Genomic DNA, 23,153 nt, shown 5'->3' with positions numbered 1-23,153 from the left:
GTTTTAACCTCTCTTTGGGGGAAGGGTCCAGATTGTGGGGTCACTGGGGCCGCCCCACGGGCAGGGGATACCCTCACATGTGGGCACGTGAGGGCAAAGCTGTCCTCGCCTTTGTCCTGCCTCTTTCCCAGGAGCTGGAGGCTTTCTTTGTCTGTCAGCTGCACTTTCTTCTCCCTGAAAGGCTACACCAGTGTCTGTGAAACTCTCCTGGAACAGACGGGAGAGATGTTATCTTCTGCCCTTTCTAGGCGCTGTTAGCAGAGACCCTGGGGCTGTGGTCGTGGATGGGTGGAGGAGAGCCTGGAGAGCAGTGCTGGCTGCCAGGCCCCGGCCCTTTGCTGCTGACACAAATGTGTGCATTCCCAGCTCTCTGTTCTCTGCCGGCTGCTGCGTGCTCCTCCACATGGCAGGCGGACAGCCAGGTTAGCAGCCTGCAAGACTGTAGTTGGGTTTTTCCCAATCTGGGATGCAGAAGTGTTGGTCCTGGTGAGCCTCTGCTGCAGGTTGGATCCCCGACTTGCTGAGTTTGGAGGCAGTTGGGCTGTTGTGGGGTCAGATTGTTTGTCAGACCCCTTCAGAGGGACCAGGAGTGGATGTGGGGCTGCTTCAGCAGACAGCCCTTGTGGGTTTCATGCCACTGATGCACTGAGCTGTGCCTGCGCTGGTTCACAGTCCTTATTAACAGCTGTGCAGACAGAAACAGCCTCGCCTCTTAATGAGAGCTGTGCTGGAGTTGGAAACGTTGCTGCTGTTCTGTTAGGATCTGCTGTAGCATCACTAGGTTCCCTTTCTGCATGTGGGCATCTCAGGTGACCGACTCCTAGAAAATAAAGCATAAAAGGCCTTGGAAAGTGTTTATAATCTGAAATGCAGCTTGTAGTTGAACAGGGAAGCACAGCATGCAGAGTTGGCTGTTTGCTCCCATGCTGCAGAATTGCACACGCTGTGGAGCAGGCAGGGCTGGCACGAGGGAGGCCTGCAGCTGCCCCGGTGCTGGGGGAGGTTTCTCACTTGATGCTTTCAGGTTTGTTGCCAGGGATTTCCAAGCTGGAGTTTGATGTGGTGTAACTTTGCTACCCGAGGTGCTCGATGCAGGCAGTGCTAGGAGTTAAACTGCGCTTGAAGCTGGCGGTGCTCGGGGTGCCGGGGCTGTGGGCATCTGGGTGTGCAGAGATTAAATCCAGAGTGCTTCTGGAAGCCTGGCTTCGTGGGATGGTGTCTGGCACTGCTTCCTTAGGGCTGCTGCTTTGGAAGCGTGGGGTGCATCTAAGGAGGTCAAATGGAGCAGCCTGGCTCTTGGGAGAGCATTTAACACTGGGTAATAGGGAGCAATAGGGAAACTCCTTCCATTTAAAAAAAGGGGAGGAAAGAAACGAAGGGAAGGAAAGCCTGAAGCACCCAGAAACCTCATTGTTTTGTGTGCAGCGTTTTGAGAAACAAAAAGGCTGATTTATGGCTGGCTCTTTAGGGGCAGCAGATGACAGATGTTATTATTTGGAGCCCATTCCACCGCAATGGGAGAGCTGGCCGTGGGGAGGGCAGCTGCTGGTGTTGCTGGATGGGTGCAGGTGGGGCTGTGGGATGCACTGGGGGCACAGGGCTGTCCTGACGTGGGACAGGCGTCCCTGCAGCACAGCAGACGGGGCTGCTGGTGGGATTTGCTCAGCTCCTCGAAAGGCAGAAGGTCTGGCTCTCTATGCGCCGTGGCCTTGGAGCAGTGGACTTTCCTGCTGGTGCTGTTGCTTGCTGTGCCTCCTGCTGGGAGTTTTCACTTGCAGTGGTTTGTGAGGTTGGTTTAGGGTGGAAAACGGTTCAGGATGAGGCCGGGATGCATGATGTGTGGGGGCCCAGCGTACACACGGCAGCCCTGCTGCTCTCCTCCGCTTCCCAGCTTCATCTTCGCGGTGCTGGTTGTGCAGGAGGGGCCGTCGCAGAAGTGATAAAACTTCCTTTTGTCTCGGCTCCATTGCGGCCCCTCTCCTGAATGCCGCCTTGGAGGGGATTTAAATGACATGGTAATTTCACGCCTTCCCACCGGTGCTTTGGCCCAGGCAGCTGTTGGTCAGCGGGTTGTGTTCACCGGCTGTTACCGTATCTGATGCAAAGCCTCTCCCAGCGCTGCTCACCCCAGCCGGTCTCACCCTGGCCGCGCCGCGCTCGCTGCCATCCCTGCCCAGCGCTGCTTCCGAGCATCCGAGGCAGCCGCTCCTGCCCGCCGCGTCCCCGGGGCACGGCTTTGTGTGCCAAAGTCTGTGATTCCTCCCAGGCTGCTGAATTTATAATGGCAGGCGGATTTTCTACCGCTCACTGGCTGCATTGTGCTGCAGGAACAACACTCGCCCTGCAGCCCCTGGCCCTCGGCGCCCTCATTTACATGACAAAGTGGGAGTCTGTGCGGCTTTGCCATGGAGAGTCGAGGTATGCGGAGAAGCCCCTGTGTCTGGAGATGGTTGGGTCGCTCTAACGAGGCTCCTTCCACCAAACGGGGACTCCGCTGGCCCTTTTTCTGCAGATAAGTCGGCGGTGCGGGGGTTTGGCGGGGCTCTGTCAGGCACCGCTCTGCCTCCAGCACGCTGTGGCACCGCTGGGCATTGGGGAAAGATCGGTCCAACACACGGGTTCCCTTCGGGGTCTCTGTCACGTTGTTGAAATGCACACAGCCCGTCCCACAAGGCGGTTCTGGGGCCGTGGAGCTGCGTGCAGGTGCTGTGTGTTGCCTTCAGTCTCTGCTTTCAGATACAGTTCTGTCCCAGGTAGGCACTGCTGTGCCAGCTGCAAAGCCTACGAGGTAACAGCTTTTTAAAAATCCTTGGAACTCAAGGTGATTTGGAAAGGAAAAGTAACCAGCATCCTTCTTTTGCTGGAGGGGTGAAGCAATAGTGAGCCTGGGGCTGCGCTGTGGTGGGCAACTGCTTCAGCTCCTCGTGATCAAGGACCTCTGCAGTCACCAAAATGAAACCCTCTGATGCAGCACAGACAGCAGCTTTCCCATCCTTGGCACTGCTGCCCTCAGGTTGGTGGAGCTGTGCTCTCCAGCAGGGGTGTCCAGAGAAGTTCCACTGCATTCACAACATTCCGTGGCTTACGTTGAACTCCTGAGCCGGCTTGTGTTGCTTGAAGTTGGTTCCTTAATCTGTGATTCACAATCTTAATTGTGAGGGTTGATGCTCACAAAGCATCTGGAGATCTCCAGGTGAAGGGAGGGCAGAGCAGAGCCATGCACCTCCTGAGGGGCCGCATGGTTTGTGCTCGAGAGGCAGAGCAGGGAGGTGGAGGCTCCATCAGTGCTGGCAAATACCTGCAGTTGATTGCTGCCTCTGATTTAAAAACATTTCATCTCGTAGCCAGGGTGCTGGAGATTGCCAAGAAATGTTCATCATGCGGAGACATGAATTGTACTGCGAGCAGTTGATCAGCAAATCAGCTCCTTAAAACGAGCTGCCTCTGCAGTGCTGCACAGCTCTTCCCTCCTGCGTTGTTCCCATCCACTGCTCTCCTCTGCCTGTGGCCCTGGGTGCATCTCAGGGCAGTCCTGATGGAGTCCTGGGGCACAGTGACATTTCATCCGCAGCAAATCTTGCAGAGATCAGGTGCAAAACTGAAAAGGACGTTTGGAGTTTAAGTTGCTGATGTCGCGTTCTTCTCCTTCCAGTATTGTGAGCCCGGGATTGTAATTTGGGTTTAAGTGGAAACTGGATGAGAGTGAGGGGTGGTGAGAGCTCCGTGTGTTACGGATCCTAAACCGGAGCCGGGGTGCTGTCTGGGGGTTGGCTTCGACAGTTGGCCCTGCAGATGGAGTGCTCTGAATATCTGATCTGCTGCATCCCTGCCCAGCTGGCTGAAGACCTCGCTGGGTTTTGAGAAACAAATAAGATGCAGACTGGGATGGATGGAGATTGGGAAAGTGGGAAGGGAGCAGGAAGGGCAGATCTTGCTTCAGAGAGCAGCGCCGTCCATCACGTCTCCAGCTCCAGATCTCCACCAGTAAATCTGCATAATAATTTGTAACGTGTAATAATGTGAGAAGAGCCACTGCATCCCCTTCACAGAGCCGGAGCCCACGCTGAAGTGGGGGCTGGAGGTATTTTCAGCTGCCTCCCATAATCCAGAGGGAAGGTGGCCAGGGAAGCTGCCTGCACCTCCAGCTGTGCAGCTTTGGGCATCCCATGTGTGTTTGGGATGTGGGGATGCGAGGGCTGTAGGCTCCGGCTGTGTGATTTTGGGATTTCCAGCCCTGCTGACCCTTTGCTTTCTCTCCATCAGCTGCAGGCGCTTACCTGCCACCCTTGCAGCAGGTATTTCAAGCGCCGCGTCGGCCCGGGATAGGAACTGTTGGGAAGCCCATCAAGCTCTTGGCCAACTACTTTGAAGTGGACATTCCCAAGATCGACGTGTATCATTATGAAGTGGATATCAAGCCTGACAAATGCCCCCGCAGAGTCAACAGGTAAGGCAAGTATTAGAGGTTTTGGAGTTCATTCCTTGCTTCCAGTTTCCTTGCAGGAAGTGCCTTCCTTCCTCTTCACCGGTGGAAACCAGCAGGGGGACGTTGTCTGTGCTTAGCTTTGCCCCCTCTGTGCTGAGGGGGAAAAGCAGCATTCAGTGGTGTTGGAAGCAGTTTTGGTGCCCCGTGGCCTCCAGCCCAGGTGTGCTCATGCCCAGCAAACACCTGGACACTGCCAGCTTTGGTGCCTGGAGCCCCTGTGTGCTGAAGTCTCAGCGCTGCTCAATGTGTGCAGCTGGCTGAACGTTGTGAGCTGTGTTTGTGCAGCAGGGTTTGTTCCTGATAGCTTAGAAGGTCCTGAACTTAGCACACGCTTCTGCTTCTTCAAAGCAGCTGTGCAATTTTGGCAACAATCGCATCATTTAAAAATAGGAAGCCCCAGACCTTGGGCCATTGCATGGGTTTTTTTCTTTTTTTTTTTTCCTTTTTTTTTTTGACACCCTTTTCTCTCCTTCCCCTCCTGCCCAAAGCAGCCTGGGTGGCTCTGTGTCTCAGAGGCCAGTGAGCAGATGCTGTAGCTGCTATTTCTTATACTCTTGGCAGCTTGTGTCCATGGAGTGCGCTGCAGGTTGGCAGCCAGCTACTGCATGCTGTGTAAACTTGTTCTGCTGAAACTGATTTAACAAGCTGTGGGGCAAGGCACGTAGGTGTTGTGTGGGTGCTCTCTTGCCTTGGGAAGGACCTGGCTCTGCCATTCCTTGGCCTGCAGCACTGCAGTGAGAGCCCAGAGGTGCCTCAGGTGGAGAAGCTCAGCACCTGGCAGTCACACATCAGGCTGTGAAGAAACTGGCAAACCAAACCTCGCTCCTCTCTCCCCTGTGCCTTTCTTTCTTGCCTCTGCTTGTCCGTGTAGGGAAGTCGTGGAGTACATGGTACAGCACTTCAAACCTCAGATCTTTGGCGACCGGAAGCCAGTCTACGATGGGAAGAAAAACATTTACACTGTTACGGCCTTACCCATTGGAAATGAGAGGGTAAGAGTGGGACGGGGGATCCCCGAGCATAGGAAGAGCCGACTGAAAAATGAACCACCTCTCTCTGTGCTGTGACCGTGAAGTCCTGTGCCAGTGCCATGATTGCTTCCCTTCCCTTCTGCACTCAGGTTGACTTTGAGGTGACAATCCCAGGAGAAGGCAAGGACAGGATATTTAAGGTCTCTATCAAATGGATGGCCATCGTGAGCTGGCGCATGCTCCACGAAGCCCTGGTGAGCGGGCAGATCCCTGTGCCTTTGGAGTCTGTCCAGGCACTGGATGTGGCCATGAGGCACCTGGCTTCCATGAGGTACGTGCACGTGGCTGGGGTGCCCCGCAGTCGCTGCCTTGCCCTGATGTGGTCAGTGCCTGTTGCTCCATGTGCTGTTTCCTCTGCTGTGCAGGTACACCCCGGTTGGCCGCTCCTTCTTCTCCCCCCCTGAAGGCTATTACCACCCCCTGGGAGGTGGCAGGGAGGTCTGGTTCGGTTTCCACCAGTCCGTCAGGCCTGCCATGTGGAAGATGATGCTCAACATTGATGGTGATGTATTTTTCATGCCAGCAAAAACGCTTTGCTCTCAAGCATGCCCAGCACAGTCACATTTGCCCACAGAAGGGAGCACAGGCTAGAACTTAGCACTGTAGGTTGGGGGCTTTTTGTTTAAGTCTGGCTGATGGGAGTCCAGTGTCCAGTGTTGAATGTGGTGGGGTGGGGGGTCAGCAGTAGGGAACTGCAGCACTGGGGCTGGGTGTGTTTGGGGAGACCGGACCTTGCCTGCTCTTGGGTCAGGTCTGACTGTTGAAGGAGAGCAGAGAAACATCATGGTGTCTGTTCCTCAGTTTCTGCAACGGCCTTCTACAAAGCCCAGCCTGTAATTGAGTTCATGTGTGAGGTGCTGGATATCCGGAACATCGATGAACAACCGAAGCCACTGACAGACTCACAGAGAGTGCGTTTCACCAAGGAGATCAAAGGTAGAGCCTCTGGGCAGAGCTGAGGGGCCCTGCTGCAGTGTTGACCTCAGCCTGGCGCTGCTGCAGACTGGCTTTGTCAAATCAGCTTATCTCCCACCCCGGCAGCAGCAGGGAATGCAGGGTTTGCGCCTTTAAAACGCTGCCTGGGGCACTGTTGCCTCCCTTGCTGCACTTCTCAGGCATCCACAAGCATACCTGCTCTGCAAACAGCTAATTATTTCAGGAAGGTGTTTGTAGTGTCATGGGGAGATCGGGCCGAAGGGAATCATCCCCGCATTTACAAGTGGTTCTGCTGTGTCTTTCTGTCTGCATCAGGTTTGAAGGTAGAGGTTACCCACTGTGGGCAGATGAAGAGGAAATACCGTGTGTGTAACGTGACCCGGCGGCCGGCCAGCCACCAGACGTAAGGAGGGTGGGAAGATGCCCTCGGAAAAATCTGAACTGTTCTCCTTTTTAGCAGCTGCCGTTCGTGTTAGGGAGAGCTGGAGGGAAAACTCCAGCCTGTGACAGCAAAAGGAGATGTGCTTTGCACTGTGCAGCAGTCTTGGGCACAGGAGCTTGCACTGCTCTGTGTCATGTGCTGTGAGAGTGGGTGGCGAGGGGAGGAGGGTGGGAGTGGAGAGGATGCTTTGTCTGGCAGAGGCACGCAGCGGAGGGCGGGAGCTGACATGCCAGGAGTTGTCCTAGTTTTTACCTCTGAGTTTGGTTTTCTTCTTGCTTAAAATAGACGCTGCTGAAGCAGAACCTTTGGCGGGGGATAAAGCGATCCCTGCCTTAAAATTATTTGCATGTGCCTGGGAGGGGAGTTGGCCAAGGAGTCCTTCTGTGCCGGGGGCTGTGGGCCAAGAGCAGCCCATCCTGCTCTGGGGCTGTCCTGCTCCCCATGGACCCCCGTGGGGCTGGGTGGCTCCCTCAGAGCTGGCAGAGGAGCCCTCAGTGCTGAGCTCTCTGCACGTCTGCTCCTTGTGCTTTCCCTGCCCCTATAAATGTTCAGGATCTGGTTAACCTTTGCCTGAATCCCAGCTCAACTCCCAAAGAAGGCACCAAGCACGGAAGTCCTTTGGAGTGCCATGTGGCTGTATTTATGTACCTGACAGCAGCATGCATGGCATGTCCTGTAATAAACATTTGCCCTGATTAGCTGGATTAGCGAGGAAGAGCTTTATTTAGAGATCACAGTCTTAGGCTGGGATCAGAGTATTCCTGTCTTGATTTCTGAAAATACTTCTGTTCTGCTTTTTATTTTCTTGAGCGAGAGCCTGCCAGTTCCCTCTCTTCTCAGCCAGAGTAAGGAGTGCTTGAGTTTTGGAAGTGTCTGTTTTGAGTAGGTGCATCCTTCGTGTCCTGCTTCTGCCAGGTTTCCCCTGCAGCTGGAGAGTGGTCAGACAGTGGAGTGCACAGTGGCTCAGTACTTCAAGCAGAAATACAACCTGCAGCTGAAATACCCTCACCTCCCGTGTCTCCAGGTTGGCCAAGAGCAGAAGCACACATACCTGCCCTTGGAGGTGAGTGCTGGCTTCTGCACTGTTGAGCTTTTGGGCACGGTCAGAAGCAAAAGCAGTGTGGCCTCTGGTCTTTGCTGGCAAATGCCTGACAATGTTCTGCAGCTAATGGGTAATGGGTGCTAAGTGCTGCAATACTGACCTGGTGAGAGCTGCTGCTAAGAAGTGAGGGATGAGACCGTGCTCATGCTGTAAAGATGCTGCTCTCCTGTAGGTTTGTCACCAGTGGTGACACAGGGCAGGTTAGCCGTGGTCCTCACTTTTTTAATACATGGCTGCTTGCTTTCCTCTGCCCGCAGGTGTGTAACATCGTGGCAGGCCAGCGGTGCATCAAGAAGCTCACAGACAATCAAACATCAACCATGATAAAAGCAACGGCCAGGTCTGCCCCAGACAGGCAGGAGGAGATCAGCCGCCTGGTAAGTGCCACCATGGCAGGGGTTGGTGTTGGACTGGGGCTCTGGTGGCAGGCTGTGCTGTGTCAGCAGTGTGCCTCACTCTGGTCCTGCTGCTAAGCTGCACAGCAGGAAGCAGCTGTGGCCTGCCTAGAAGATGCTGGTTAATGGCTTGGTTATTCTTCTCTGACTGAATCCCCCATCCTTGGTATCTGCATGTAAGGGATGCTTGCACAGGAGAATGCAGCTCGGAGTGACAGGGAAAACTCAAATGCAGTGAATTCAGATCCTCAGGTTCAAGCAGAGTGACACAAAGGGAGGTGAACTTAAAATAGAAAAGCAAATGAGAGAGGTAGCTCCAGCTCCAGATGTGTGTGGAGATGTGCGTTATCAGGCTGTGGCATGGAAACTGTGTCTGCAGGTCTCCTTGGGACAAGCAGGGGAATGAGAAACCTGGCTCTGCCAGCAGCTGGACTGGAGCTGTGTAGCAGTGCTGTTGTTACCAAACGAATGTCTCTGGGCTTTGGAAGCTGGGGATGCTTTTAATTCCCTTTGGGGCTTCTGATAACAGAATCTTGCTCTCCAAACTTTCCCATTGATGCCTTACGTCTCAGGAGCCTGCTCTGCTCTCAGTTACATCAGTCAGTTCATTCAGAGCTCAGGTCCTCCACAGGTCGGTTTGGATGGCAGAGTTTGGCCTTTTGTGTTCAATCGCTTCCCCTTCCCTACCAGGAGGAATTCAGCTTTGTAGAGAGCAGAACTTGAGGTGCCCTTGTTTCCTGGTCAGCTGAATGCTGCATGGCACGAAGCAGTTTTTCCATTGGCCCTTCCTTCCCTCTGCAGATGAAGAATGCCAGCTACAACCTGGACCCATACATTCAGGAGTTTGGGATCAAGGTGAAGGATGACATGACGGAGGTGACGGGGAGGGTCCTGCCGGCGCCTATCCTGCAGTATGGAGGCAGGGTAAGCAGGGCTGTGCTGGTTGGCTGCAGTGCACAGGGATGGATGCTCTCACCGTGGGAAACACTGTTTTTTACTAAGAATTCAGATTTATAGATCAGAGGTGGGATTTTTTTATTGGAGCAGCTCCGTGTTTTTTGCAGTATGACTTTTCTGAAAGTTGTAAGCGTGAGTCATGCAGTGACAGGGAAGTGGGCTGAAAGGGAGAGGGATATTTGGGGTCAGGCTGTGGTTCTCCCACGGTCTGTGTGGTTGACATGTGGATGGGGGCTGTGTCCACACCCAGAGAGATGCCTGGTTCTCAGGACTCTGCTTTGTGATGCCACACGAGAGCAGCTCAGGTGAGTTCTCCATCACCTTGGAGGAGCTGAAATTCTTAACTACCCATGGCTGAGAGCCACAGTCGTCCTTGGAAGAGCAGGGAGCAGCTTTCAGCAAGCACAGCTCTTCAGGGCGTGCAGCTTGATGAGTGCAGACACAGCACGTGCATCCCAGGGACTGCCGGCGTGGGGCCGGTCCTGCTGTGCCTCGTGGCCCCTCGGCGGCAGCGCTCTGACCGTCTGTTTGCCTTGCAGAACCGAGCCATTGCAACTCCCAACCAGGGCGTGTGGGACATGCGAGGGAAGCAGTTCTACAACGGCATTGAGATCAAAGTCTGGGCGATTGCTTGCTTTGCCCCGCAGAAGCAGTGTCGAGAAGAGGTGCTGAAGTAAGGAAACGGGCAGCCCGTGAGGGTGGGAGGAGGCAGAAGGAGCTGTGCTGGCGTGCAGTGCAGCGCTGCTGTCTGCAGCCCGGGGCTGCGCTTCCCTTCCTGCTGACATTGGATCTGTGTGTGGCTGAACGGCTTGCTGGTACAAATTTGATCCAGGTTCAGGCTGGGTGTTGGGTGCTGATTCTTGTTAGTTTATCCGGAGTGCACGGCTGTTTATCCTGGCGAGGTTGAAGCCAGCACATCATTGCTGTAACACGTGTGGGCTGCCAGTCTCACTTTCCTCGCTCTGTCCTTTGCATCAGGTGTCTCCTTCTGATGCTGCCAGCCCTGAGGCCGGTGGTACTGCACTGAGCTCTTCTGACCTGTATTTCCTCAAGGAGAAGGTGGATGAGGTTGTCAGAAATATTTAGTTAAAAGTTTCTGCAATAACCCAGGAGCTCAGGATTGAATTTAATTTGGCTAATGAACTTTCTGTCCCACTTTACTCCGTGATTTACCTTGGAGAGGTTTTCCTTTGTGCTGTGACATCACTGGGTCTCTACATCCTCACATTGCCCTTTGTTATCTCCCTGTCCACTGGATTAACCAATGTTTCCCCCTGGAATAAGATGCCTCTCCTCTTGTCTTCAGTGGCCAAAGCAGCAGTGTTCCTGCTGCTTTCAAGGACACACAGTGCCTTCTGGAACAGAATGCTTCCTGCATGGATTACACTAATGTGCCGTGGTTTTCTATGATATAGGAGTCTTAGGGTCTGATTTGATAGCAAAGTGACGCTGAGCAGAGAGAGTTCATGTGATTTAGAGAGCTGTCACCTTAGTTTTGAATTCTGGTGGGATCCCAAGTTTCTCCTGACCAAGAGTGGAAGCACTGAGGTGAGCGTTGTGCGTGGCTCTCTGGCTGTGTTTAACAGTGTCATTTGGGATGGGTTGGAGCAGCTCAAAGCCTCTCTGTCTGCGGTAACTGTGTGCAGGTGGGAGTAGCACTGCACTCCCCTTATCACCCCTTCAGGGTAGGCTCTTCCACTGGCAGAGCTGGGAGCTCCCTGCATCACGTTTATCCTTGGCAATCCTTGGCAATCTATCTTGGTAGTGTAGCTGACCTTGCGTGCAGCAGAGCACTTTGGTTTGATAAGTGAAGGCTGCTCTTGGCTTTGCAAATCACCTGGAAATCAACCTTTCCCAGAGAACAGGTCTGCTCCCCTTCTCCTCATTTCTAAATAGGAATAGCTTACAGCTCCTTGGGTCCTCAGGAAAAGTCTTTGCTGTGGGTAAGAGAGCACTAAGAGAGGATGGCCAGGCCGGGGCCGCTCAGCTCTAACACGTGTTGGACTTCTGCTGGCATTCACCATGTGGGCTGATTTTGGGCTGCTTTTTCTCTCCTCTCGGGCACAGGAACTTTACAGACCAGCTGCGTAAGATCTCCAAGGACGCAGGGATGCCGATCCAGGGCCAGCCCTGTTTCTGTAAATATGCCCAGGGTGCAGACAGTGTGGAGCCCATGTTTCGGCACCTCAAGAACACCTATTCAGGGCTTCAGCTCATCATTGTCATCCTGCCAGGAAAAACACCAGTGTACGGTGCGTCTTGGGCCGGGGCAGGCGGGGAGAAGTGAAGGGTTTTGCTCTGGTTCAGGAGGGCTGGTTGTGTCCCTTCCACTTTCTCCCCCCATTTTTGAGGGCGATGCTGAAAGCTGTGCTTTGCTGATTGCCTGCCCATTCCTATGCTTCCTCTGCCCACAGCCGAGGTGAAGCGTGTTGGGGACACTCTCCTGGGAATGGCCACGCAGTGCGTCCAGGTCAAGAATGTGGTGAAAACCTCCCCACAGACCCTTTCCAACCTCTGCCTCAAGATCAACGTCAAGCTTGGCGGGATCAACAACATCCTAGTGCCTCACCAGCGGTTCGTATGGCGGCTGCCTGTCGTGGCCTGAGGGCTTGTGTGCTGTGTTCCATGTCATCCCTTCCCTCAGACTGTGCAGTACTTGCAGCTGTGTAAAGCAGCTCCCTGAAATGAAGGCTTGTAGCCCATCCTGCCCTGTGACAAGCTGTTCATATGCCTGTGTCCACCCCAGAGCCTGGAGGTTGGGAGATGTCCTCTGGCCATCTGCTCTTCTCTGTCGGGCTGTGCATTGTCCTGAGATGCCCCCAGGAGGCTGACTGCTGCTTTCTCTTCTTTCCCACCAGCTCTGCTGTCTTTCAGCAACCAGTGATATTCCTCGGGGCTGATGTCACTCACCCACCTGCTGGAGATGGGAAGAAACCCTCAATAACAGCTGTAAGTTCCAGTTCTGGGGCTGGGCTCAGTCGTGCTTGGTGGGCTTGCTGAGAGGCAGGAACTGGAGCGAGACTTGTGTGCTACTTGTGACGCTTCTCAGGGTGGCCCCATGCCCTGTGGGCGCCTCCTGGGGAGCTGGGGAACACCTGCAAAGTTGTTGGGTTCCTTCTGAGCTGCAGGGAGAGCTGGCAGCAGCCAGCAGATGGGGCTCGCGAGGTGCCGAGCCCTGCAGTGCCGTCGGACGGCCGCGCGGGGAGCTGCGTGCTGCCATCGCTGGAGGCGTTGCAGCTCTTCCACGGCAGCCCTGGAGGAACCTTCCCCAGATGGGGATTTGGGAACGGGAGAAATGGAGTGGCTTTGCTTATTCACTCCAAGCCCGTGATGAGCATCCACGGAGTGAGGGATGGCTGCTCGTGTTTTTGGTGAGGCTCTGACAGCTTGCTTTGTGCTTGGTGCAGAGAAGGAGAGTGTCAGGTTCTCGTAGCGTCTGTTTTAATTAAGCACTTCAGCATTTTCCTATTAAGTTCTTAGCTTTCCAGGACTCGTAGCTCAGGTTTTCCTTGGCATGCAAATGTCTTTGGAGGATTGTTTTTTTTTCTTAATTAAAAGGGGTTGGGAAATGCTTTTGGCTGTTTGTTCATAGGTGTGGGTGGGACAGAACAGTCTGTTTCCTGGCGGCGGCGCTTCCACTCTGAAAACATCCTCTGTGTCTTTCTGTACAGAACCACTGTGGAGTTTTAGTTTTAATTTCTATAAAAGCTTTTTCTGATCTGCAAGGGCGAAGGGGTGGAGCCTTCAGATGGCCTTGTTCTTCTCCTTGCTTTGTTGTTAATAAGACCACAGAAAAGGGCCCATCACAGGGGCCAGAGGAAGCATTTCTGTTGAGCGTCTCAGCAGGCCGAAGCCTAGAGCTCCTTTTGCTAAGCAGCAGCAAAACTGAGTGTGAGGGCCACGGGGCAGGAGCATTGCTGCGCAGGATGTGTGCCTGCGGTGCTTTCCCTGCCCTGTGTGGTGGGACACAGATGACACAGCAGCATCCCCACCAGCTGTGTGTCACAGTGGGGGCCAGAGCCACCTCGGCACCCGTGACTCACGCCGTGCCTCCGCCCCTGCACCACGGCCAAGCCTGGCTGCTCTCAGGACGTTGCCTGACATCTTTGAGGTCTGCCCTCCGCAGTGCCCAGCTGCCATGGGTGACTCCCTGCTCAGCAGCTGCCACGAGGTGACTCATCCCCCCGCGTCCTTGGGGAGGGCAGACTGCCGCCGTCTGGGGCAGCGCCGCTGCCTGCGATGAGCGGAGCGTGGGGACGTGGGGACGTGATGCTGGCAGCTGCTCCTTGCAGACATTTGAGCAGAGGGCCTCCTGGCTGTCCTGCGTGGGCAGGGCGCTGGTGCTTTTGCTGTGGTTGGAGAGCTAAGAGCTGGTATCAGAGCTTCTATGAGGACAGGCTGAGGGAGTTGGGCTTGTTCAGCCTGGAGAAGAGAAGGCTGCGGGGTGACCTCATTGCAGCCTATCAATACCTGAAGGGAACCTACACCCAGGAGGGGAGTAAACTCTTCAAAAGGGCTGACAACAGCAGGACTAGGGGAAATGGATCCAAGTTGAAGGAGGGAAGATTTAGGTTGGATGTTAGGGGGAAGTTCTTTACAAGGAGAGTGGTTAGGCCCTGGAACGGGCTGCCCAGGGAGGTTGTGGATGCCCCATCCTTGGACGTGTTCAAGGCCAGGTTGGACGGGGTCCTGGGCAACCTGATCTGAATGTGTGTGTTTGGTGGCCCTGCTGGGCAGGGGGGTTGGAACTACATGATCCTTGAGGTCCCTTCCAACCCGGGTGATTCTGTGATTCTTGTTGTAAGCGTAATAAAGACTTAAGCAGCATTTACAGCAGTGGCGTGGTGGTGGTAGGGGAGGTTTTGTACCTGGAGATGTCACTGGAGCAGCAAAGCAGGTTCAGCATGATGCCGTCATTCGTGGAAGCCAAAAACTTCAAGTGAGGGATGGAGAGAGAAGTGTGCCCATAGGCAGAAAGGGCATTTCCCTTTCAGTCATCTGCATTTGTGCAGGAGTGTGGAAACAGAGCAGAAACAGCCCCGTCTCAGCCCACACAGCCACGTGGCTCAGCAGTGCCCACCAAGTCACCAGAATTTCCCCAAAGTGCCACACAGGGCTCTAGAGAGCACGAAACTGGGATGTGGCTGCCGCCAGGGTTGTCCTTTCTGGGTTGCACTTGCCTGCGTGGTATTTGCTGCCCCATCTCCTGAGCTGTGAGCTCGAGGTGCTCTGCCCGCAGTCAGCCGTGGGTGTTTGAGGCAGTCAGAGGATGGGAAAGTCCCACGTCCCCTTCGTCCATGCTGTGGTAACACGTGGGCCTGTCTCACCGCTGTCCCTGCAGGTTGTGGGCAGCATGGACGCCCACCCCAGCCGGTACTGCGCCACGGTGCGCGTGCAGCGTCCTCGCCAGGAAATCATTGAGGATCTGTCCTACATGGTGAGGGAGCTCCTCATCCAGTTCTACAAATCCACGCGCTTCAAACCCACCAGGATCATCTTCTACCGTGACGGTGTTCCCGAGGGGCAGCTCCCACAGGTGAGCAGCCTTTGCTTCTCCCTCAGCCTCACGTGCTTTTACTCGATGAAGAAGGCCAGCAAAGAGCTTCAGTGCCCCGAGTTTGCCTTGCTCACACTTGTGTTGCCTGGAATTTTGGGGTTTTGCTGTAATGCTGTGGGTGTAGTGGTGGTGTTGGGCTGATTCAACAGTGTGGAACTGAGCCAAAGCCTTGCAAAGCTGGTGCTGGGCACCTGGCAGTCACTCAGGACAGCTTAGCAGCGTGAGGACACCAGACAGCTGGTGCTTGGAAGCTCCTCCTGAGGCTGGGTTTGAGCACTGTCCTCTTTTCCCACTTGTGTTGGGGATGCATTGTGCTGAGGAGTGCTCATGGCTGGCAGTGTAAGATCTCTTGGTTCTGCCTGCTGGTTAGCCTAAAGCTGCACTAGCTGCTGCATGGAGAAAGCTGGGTGCAGACACAGGCCATTGTGTCCACTCCCTTTACACTGCCTGTCTCTCTAGATCCTTCACTATGAGCTGCTAGCAATCCGAGATGCCTGCATCAAACTGGAAAAGGATTACCAGCCTGGCATCACTTACATCGTTGTCCAGAAAAGGCATCACACCCGCCTCTTCTGCGCAGACAAGAACGAGAGGGTGAGTGCTGGGCCTGAGGGGGGCTGTTTCATTGCCAGCTTTTAGGAACAGCCAGCCCTGGACTGAGTGCAAAGCTCACCACTGGCAGGCAGAGCACTTTCTTGAATGAAATGTGCTGCTCAGTTGCCTCCTGTATCTGTGAGGATTAGGCTTCTAGAAACCCAGACAGCTGTTTGCTGTTACGATGAGTTACTGGGTGCTGACGATCCTGGTGACTCCTTGAAATAGCCTCTGTCAGCCTGAAAACATCTGTTGTTTTGGTGATAGCTGCAGTTGCTGACGTTGTGACGGGATGAATAACCCCTTGCTTGCTCACAGCTCACACAAAGTTGTGTGCTCTGTGCTGTGCAGTAAGTCACTGATCATTGTAGCTTTTCCTAGATTTGGTCCAAATTTAGGGTTAAACTGTCGTGTAGCCAGACTCAGTCTCTACCTGGGTGTAAAGGCTTAATCTTGTGACCTAAGGGCCGTGTTTGATCATGGCCTGAAGCCCTCGTATCTCGTGGCAGAGGCCCCAGTGCACGCTGTCTGCAGAGATCCCTGGTGTTCTGCTCACTGAATTTTCATCTGAGCAGTGGGATGGGCCGTGCCCAGACCTCACCCTGCCTGCTCCTTTGATGTCGTTTGCTCTGTGTGTACGTCATGCCTGGTGTTGATGCTGGCAGAAAATGCTGGCAAGCTTGTCGGGACAGGGAGCAGAGTAGGATGACCTGATTCTGTTCCCCTGTAATAAAGTGGCTCTGCACAGTGCTTTCCAACTGAGACATGGAGATGGTGACCCTGTGCTGTGGCCCTGGTGCAGGGCAGCTGTTACAGACAGCGCTCTGGATAGCAGGAAGTAGCCAAACTCTGCAATGCTTGGATCTCTTTCTTTTCTCTGTAGATTGGGAAGAGCGGAAACATCCCAGCAGGAACAACAGTGGACACAAACATCACCCACCCTTTCGAGTTTGACTTTTACTTGTGCAGTCATGCAGGCATTCAGGTACTGCGCTGCAGGGCTGGCTGTTGTGATGCATTGTTTTCCTTTGGCTCTTGTTGCAAATTTCACTCCCGTGCATCTGAAGGGCCATGGAGACGTGGGTAGTTTGATCCAAGCTGCCATCATGGTGGTTTGTGCTGGCAGGTGCCGGGACGGCCGCTGCATGACGTGGCATGTGCTTGGCTTCTCTCCTGGAGCCAAAGATCTCCTCTGAGAATTTCCTTCTTTGGAGCAGCCAGTTCAGCAGCTTGTCAGATGGTACCCAAGCACGCAGGGCTCGCTGGTGCGCCTGGTCATCAGCAGGGCCCTGCTGTCTGGTGTGGGCGGGAGAGCTGCGGCCAGCCGTCCCTGGAGGAGCTGGCTTGCTTTGCAGCTGCCTTTCATCAGGCAGCCAAGATTAATCAGAAACCATACAGAAGAAATTGCACTCCATCTACAGCTGCTTCCACAAGGGAGGCTTTTTGGCATCCACTCCTCCTGCAAGGAGCTGGCTTCGGTGGGAGCATTGGGGGAGCTCTGTGCTGGTGCAGTGTGATGCAGTGGGGCTGTGCGGTGTTGGGAGCCTGGGCAAGCAGCACAGAAGCACCAGCAGTGCCTGGCTGTAGTTTATGCTTCAGTGCAAAGTGCTTTCCTGCCTGTTCACTTTTAGGGCTCCCGAAGTAAAGGACCATGGGCCCCTCGCCTACTGAGATTGTTTTGACAGCTTGTTCAGATTGAGGAGGAGGGTGACCAGGATGCAGGGCAGCTGCCTGCAGATAGCCGGTCTGCGGGCACCAGCAGCACCTCTCCCAGCACTGTGTCTCCTTGCAGGGTACGAGCCGGCCCTCCCATTACTACGTGCTCTGGGATGACAACCGGTTCACGGCAGATGAGCTGCAGATCCTCACGTACCAGCTGTGCCATACCTACGTGCGCTGCACTCGCTCGGTCTCCATCCCAGCCCCGGCTTACTATGCCCGGCTGGTGGCATTCAGAGCCAGGTATCACCTCGTGGACAAGGAGCACGACAGGTGAGGGGGCTGTGCCTGTGGTCCCAGGGAGGACAAACCCTGCGGGAGGGCAGTGGGGCCCGAGCACCTTGCTTTTGTGTGCAGCAGGGCCTGCTGCTGAGCTGCTCGGCAAAAGACCCGTGGTTGAGAGTGGTTCGCCCACGGCTGCGTCCTCTTAGGTCTCAGTGTAGGAGGGAAGGGGGATTAAGGAGTGTGAAATGCCATCCTGGGCATCCCTGGAGTGTCTGAGCATTGCCACACTCCTCAGGGTGCCAGAATCCCTGCAGTGCTGGGCTTGGCTCACGTGTAGCACAAGGCAGAAATGCAGGCGATTTCCAGCGCAGCAGACTGGTATCAGAGGGAGTTCTCAGTGTTCCTGGGTGGGGGGAATTTCAATTAATTACACAACTATTTTCTTGCACTTTCAGTGGCGAGGGCAGCCATATATCTGGACAGAGCAACGGCAGAGACCCCCAGGCCTTGGCGAAGGCTGTGCAGGTTCATCAGGACACTTTACGTACCATGTACTTTGCTTGAAAGCCTAACTTTTGTTACCTCACTCAAGAAAGCTTTCAGATTTGTAGGAGCCATACAAAAAAGGAAGCATTGGGACACCTTGTTTTTTTTTTTTCCAATGAGAAATCACTGCAGGGCAGGCAGCGTCGGTTCGAGGCAGGAGACCAGCACCACCGGACGGGAAGATCCAACACCTCGGTAGGATTGGAAGAGACTGATTATTTTTTTAATTTTTTTCTGGCTTTGCAAAATTTTGACCTGACCAAACACCTGAAGGCATTCGAGGAAGGGATAAAAGTCCCAGGAGGCGGAAGCAGGTTTTCATGTTTAAGATGCAATACTAGAGACTCCTGACTGTGAAAGGCGGATTTTGGTCCTCCGTTGCCCATCAGGCGCTGGTAGGTATTTTTTGTGGGGGTTGGGGGGAGGGGATTTTTAGAGCCTTAAAACAGAAGACTAGATTTATAAAACTAATATTTTAGAATACGAGATGCTTTAATGGGTTAAGGGGAAAAAAAACAGCTAGTTTATAGATAACTCTAACACTAACAGCTCCCCGCCCCCGAGTTCCCCCCATACGACGTAAGGCACCCTAGCACTTAGAACTGAAAACTGTCTTCCTTGTGTTAAAAGCTAGTTAGCTGCTGCCATTTGAAGCAACAGTCACAGACTTTTCCGTGGGTGAGTGCCTTACTACGATGCTGCAAAATTTCAATGTTTTTAATCTTGTAAGGAAAACAGTAATCTTGTCTTGATGGTGGTCCATATTTCCATCGGAAGGAGTTAATTTCTATGGTCCTGAGTTGCAGTTTGTGTTAGATCACAACCTCGTGGTGGTTGAACTCCGTTGAAAGATGTGCACTTTCATATAGGACACGTTTGATGGCTGCTGACCCATTTTTGTTTCCAATGTACTACTTGTTATTTAAACCCGTGTCTGACAAATGGGGGCCCTGTCATCCCATGAGGACGGAAATCGCTATCAGTTTCTTTTTTTCTTCTCTGTCTTGTTTTTTTTTCTCTCCTCGATTTCTATGATGGACACCGGGATTTTTTTACTGAGCATTATTTTTATACGATACCGAGTCTGTTGCCAAATCACACGAGTTCATTCACATCCTCACAGTTTACATCGCCGCGCTCGCACCTGAGGTTCCCAACGTTTCCTGTGTGTTGCACAGTGTGGCCGTGCAGCTCGGGGCCTCTCCACCGTCGTGCTGCTATCTTGTGCTGCTCTTTGTGTCGCCCTATCGCCGATTTGTGCGCGGGGTTTTTGTTCTGAAAGCACACCAGAGGCGTTCCTTAGGCAGGATGATCAAATCCTTGTTCTCGTCGTGGGGAAGCTCCTCCTGATCTCTTTTGGACAGGGAGAAAAAAAGCCTTGTTTGTTTGTTTGTTTCCAGCAGTAACGTGGTGGCTGCTTTTCAGACTCATTTTGCTGCACAGAATGACCATCATGCACAGCAGGGCAGCAGTAACAACTCATTACCAATGGCATGTGGGCAGATGGGTGGGTTTTTTTTCTATATGAAAGCTTTGCACAACACTTCCTTGAAGAGGGAAACTGTGTGCATGCCTACCGAGCTCTCAGCAGAGCTCTGTCACCATTTTACTGCCAAAAGTGTTTCTAGAGCAGATCTGTCACCAGCGCTGCCCCTTGTCAGTGCACGGATGGAAGCACACCTTTTGTTTTCTGCTTTCTGATGTTTAAACTCGCCTTGCCTTCATGAAATCCACTCTAGTCATGCTGGCCCATTGATCTGTCCTAATACTGGGAATTCACTCTGCCTGTTTTCTTTCTGGGCAACGTGTTTGTGAACAATGAAGACATCAATATGCTATGCAAACTAAGTGCTGAGCCCACTGATGTCACCCTTGGTGAAGATCCTACATTTAGCACAGTTGTCTTTTTCCTCAAGACTGCAGTATTTGGTTCACGTTTTCCTTTGCACCTTGTGTCAAACGCCACTGCTGTCTGTCTGCAGGGTGGTGGGGAGGAGACCAGGAGCTCTTCGTGGTCAGTAGGGTGTGAAGTCTTAGGAAAGCTTTTACAGAGCAGGGAATGCCTCAACTCAAAGTGTCAACGCGAGAAGCCTACATTCCTATACACAAGTGCCTGCATAGTGACACAAATCCAGCACCTCTCCATTTCATCCTCACACCTCTGGCTTGTGTTCCTCGAAAGCCAAACGCTCGCAGAGGGGCTCTGCCTGCTCACCTCGGATGAGAAAGCCCCTCGTTAAGAACCACACCGGGGTTGAGGTCCAGGTTCTCTCTGTCAGTGGGTTTGTTCACCAGCATTACAACGGAACGCACCCAGCTGCTGGCAGCAGCGAGGGCCGAAGGTCTTTTGGTTCCTAGTTCTTGTAGTGTTTTAGTTGGGTCTAGAATCCTGAACCGTCTTTTAGGAGCTGTGGCATAGCGCGTGCCATTTTTAACCCTTTGAAAAGAGATAGTGTGGGCATTTACAAAACAGCTTGTTGCTCTGTAACATTTTTTTTTTTAACCTTGAGACTTGAAATGTAAAATGGACCTTTAAGATTTGCACTCATTTGTAAGGTGGCTGTTCATAGAGAACTATGAATGAAGACTTGCTGATGTAGCACCTACTTTTAACAGCAATTTTAACTACACAAAAGCTTCACAGCTTCTGAAATGCTCAGCTGGTGACTTGCAGATCGTGTTCTGCCCTTATTTCACCCTCTGCATTAGGTTTTCACGGTCTTGATTCAATAAAGAAGCCAAACTCAATAGCTGCTGTGCCCTTTAAGCCGTATTTCCACTTTGAAGATGTTTAGGAGGGGTGTGATTACCCGCATGTTTTCTATAACAGACTATGCACTGTACCTCCTGCGCCGCTCCAGCATTCAGTATTTCTGCCGTTTTCTGGCCCAAGATGCACCCAAATAAGTGCATGTTGAGGTGCTGTGCATTTTGCTACCCGTAGCAGATAGCTGTTAAGCCAGAGGCGTATCAGGATTTGTAGTTAGCCACAAACCCCACGCGGACATCCCGAATGGCTCCGAGTCTCTCTGCCTTCTCAGTGCGCCCGCGTTCCTTCTGCAACTGGAAACATCGCCAAGTGCATGCAAGCCTTGTGGGAAGAGGAATAACTTCCATTTACCTGTGGGTTGTTGGATGCTGTTTGGTTCCCTTGTCTCATACCTGGACGTGACGGGGGCAGTCGGGGCGTCCCGAGCCTCTGACCTGATGCCTGGTGTCACAAAGCATTCAGCGTTGCCTCGTGGAAGGTTTTCTTCTTGGAAAATGAGCGTGAATAAAGAAAAGAAGGTCGTTCTTTTAGGAAGGGAAGCCAGACAGCAGGACAGCAATAAACACAATGAAATTCATATCTTGCCTGAGTGATTTGCACTTCAATAGTTGTGAAAGAAAATTGATGGGGACTCCAGTGCTTTTGTGTTCAGTTCCAGCCCCTTTCGTACCTCCTTTATACGACAAGTGTTGAACTGCACACGGGGTGTTTACAAAACACTCCTTGGGTTGTGATTTTTCTTGCGGTTATTTTTTTTGCTTTAGCTTGAACTCTGTATGGTCCATTTGTTGAATAGATGTGAACAGTTGATGTACAGTACTTACTAAACAAGCAGCAGCACAAAACTTATTTTATTAAGAAAATATGGCGTATATTTTAAAGGTTGGGTATCAACTTTGGTTTTTTTTTTCTTTTTTTGTACGCGTGGAATTCAGACTGGTAAAGAGTAACAAAACCCCTGGATTAGGCCAAAAGGTAACGCTGTAAGATCGTAACCACCTCTTTATTAAAGAAAATGGGATGATTAAAGAGCTCCAGAACATTGTATTTATATTTGATTTCATCGCTTTTGTGGATTTTTTTTTTTTTAATTTTAAGTTTTGTTTTTTTTTTTTGCCTTAATCCTGATTTTTGCTTGCAACTTTGACTTTGCAGTCCCAAGTGTCTGTTACCCTGTAAGTGTTGGCAGAAGACCTAAATAAAAGCAATGTGAACATGTTGGGGTGACACTCCTGAGTCAGATCGCGTGGGGAAGGAGGAAGCGTGCGTGCTGAGTGCTGAGCTCAGTTGCAGAGGGCCTGGGGACAAGCAGTGAAATGCTGACTGTAGCTGAATTGCATCAGATGCTGTGGAGGATCCAAAACCCCTCACTTTCCAGCTTAGCCCAATTTAATGAGAGAAACACTCAAGTGAACAACGACGCGCTTAAAACTTCTTGGATGATGACAGCGAATTCCACTTTTCATTAAAATACCATCTGTCCCAGAAAGGACTTCATTGGAGCTCCTTGGGTTATTAAATGGCAGAAACACACACCAAAATTCGCTGCCACTCCAGCTTTGGGCTTTTGGCTTTGGAGCCTTAGCGTGACTCGCGTGGTTTTGAGACGAGTAAGATAAAGGCAGGACTGTTCTCTGGATTTGCCTGGACTCAAATCCGAGACCTGATGTAAAACCACTACTTGGTTTCTTACCTGGATCTTTTGTTCTCTGTTCAAACAGTCCCTACAGCTGTAGGTAAACTTGGGTGCGTTTACACAGCTGACTTCAGCTGTTTGCAGGTTGGATGGGTTTGATCTCCAGAGCACGCCGCTCCTGCCCTCGGCCGGTCGGTTTGGCCTTTTCTGTTGGAATGAGGCTGTGGAGGGATGCTTCCAATGGCCGTACGGCTCCACTGTGCAGCTGCACGTGCTCTGTGTGAGGCTCACTGCATGCTCAGAGGGCTGTAAAGGGCAGCTGGCTCCAAGGTGCTTTAAGAAAAGTTTTCAGACTCCTTTTGGATCGGGATTAAACTTTATCCTCTGGATTTCTCTACGTTTCTCAGCTTTAGAATTATCTGCAAACTTCACAGTCCTCTGCAAACCCATGCCAATAACTTAGGTGTGTGTCATGGGTACAGAAGGGGAGGTTGTGTGCCATCCTCTGAGTTCTGTGGATCTGTTTGTGCTTTACCTTACAAACATGTATCCACATTCCTTGAGGCACTGAATTATTTAGCAGTTGAGCTGTAACTCTGGGTTTTTGAATAATGCGAAGCAATTTTAGGGAAGCGTTTGCCAATGGCATGCAGGTACTTGTTAGCTAATTGATGTGGACGTACTACACAGAACTGAGCATCTTTACGAATTCTGTTCATCTTCTCCTGCTTTTAACATTGTAACAAACAAATAAAAA

The 23,153-nt window shown here is 52.5% G+C and overlaps 1 protein-coding gene across 3 annotated transcripts; it reads left to right on the top strand.

Annotated features, from left to right (window-relative positions):
- The first annotated feature begins 4,261 nt into the window (after nucleotides 1-4,261).
- Nucleotides 4,262-21,978, top strand: LOC122171059 (protein argonaute-1). 3 transcript variants are annotated; one of them, XR_006171903.1, is made up of 19 exons: nucleotides 4,326-4,452; nucleotides 5,358-5,478; nucleotides 5,607-5,788; nucleotides 5,883-6,019; nucleotides 6,319-6,453; nucleotides 6,769-6,856; nucleotides 7,811-7,958; nucleotides 8,255-8,374; nucleotides 9,194-9,316; nucleotides 9,889-10,022; nucleotides 11,417-11,601; nucleotides 11,764-11,923; nucleotides 12,208-12,298; nucleotides 14,691-14,885; nucleotides 15,366-15,500; nucleotides 16,384-16,485; nucleotides 17,293-17,492; nucleotides 17,900-18,385; nucleotides 21,916-21,978. XR_006171903.1 is itself a non-coding variant. In XM_042838388.1 (18 exons), the coding sequence occupies exons 2-18, from the start codon at nucleotides 5,374-5,376 to the stop codon at nucleotides 18,006-18,008; spliced, it is 2,349 nt and encodes a 782-aa protein (XP_042694322.1). In that variant the 5' UTR covers nucleotides 4,262-4,447; nucleotides 5,358-5,373; the 3' UTR covers nucleotides 18,009-21,978. The 3 variants fall into 3 exon arrangements, 2 of the variants coding, with proteins under 2 accessions (XP_042694322.1, XP_042694321.1); XM_042838388.1 differs by having other exon boundaries at nucleotides 4,262-4,447; nucleotides 17,900-21,978; XM_042838387.1 differs by having other exon boundaries at nucleotides 17,900-21,978.
- Nucleotides 21,979-23,153: the final 1,175 nt, after the last annotated feature.

This window comes from Centrocercus urophasianus, unplaced genomic scaffold, assembly GCF_019232065.1.
Source record: "Centrocercus urophasianus isolate 14NV4802_14NV808 unplaced genomic scaffold, USGS_Curo_1.0 seq_794, whole genome shotgun sequence".
Classification (NCBI taxonomy): Eukaryota; Metazoa; Chordata; class Aves; order Galliformes; family Phasianidae; genus Centrocercus; species Centrocercus urophasianus.
This window is presented reverse-complemented; position numbering and strand designations above follow the sequence as displayed.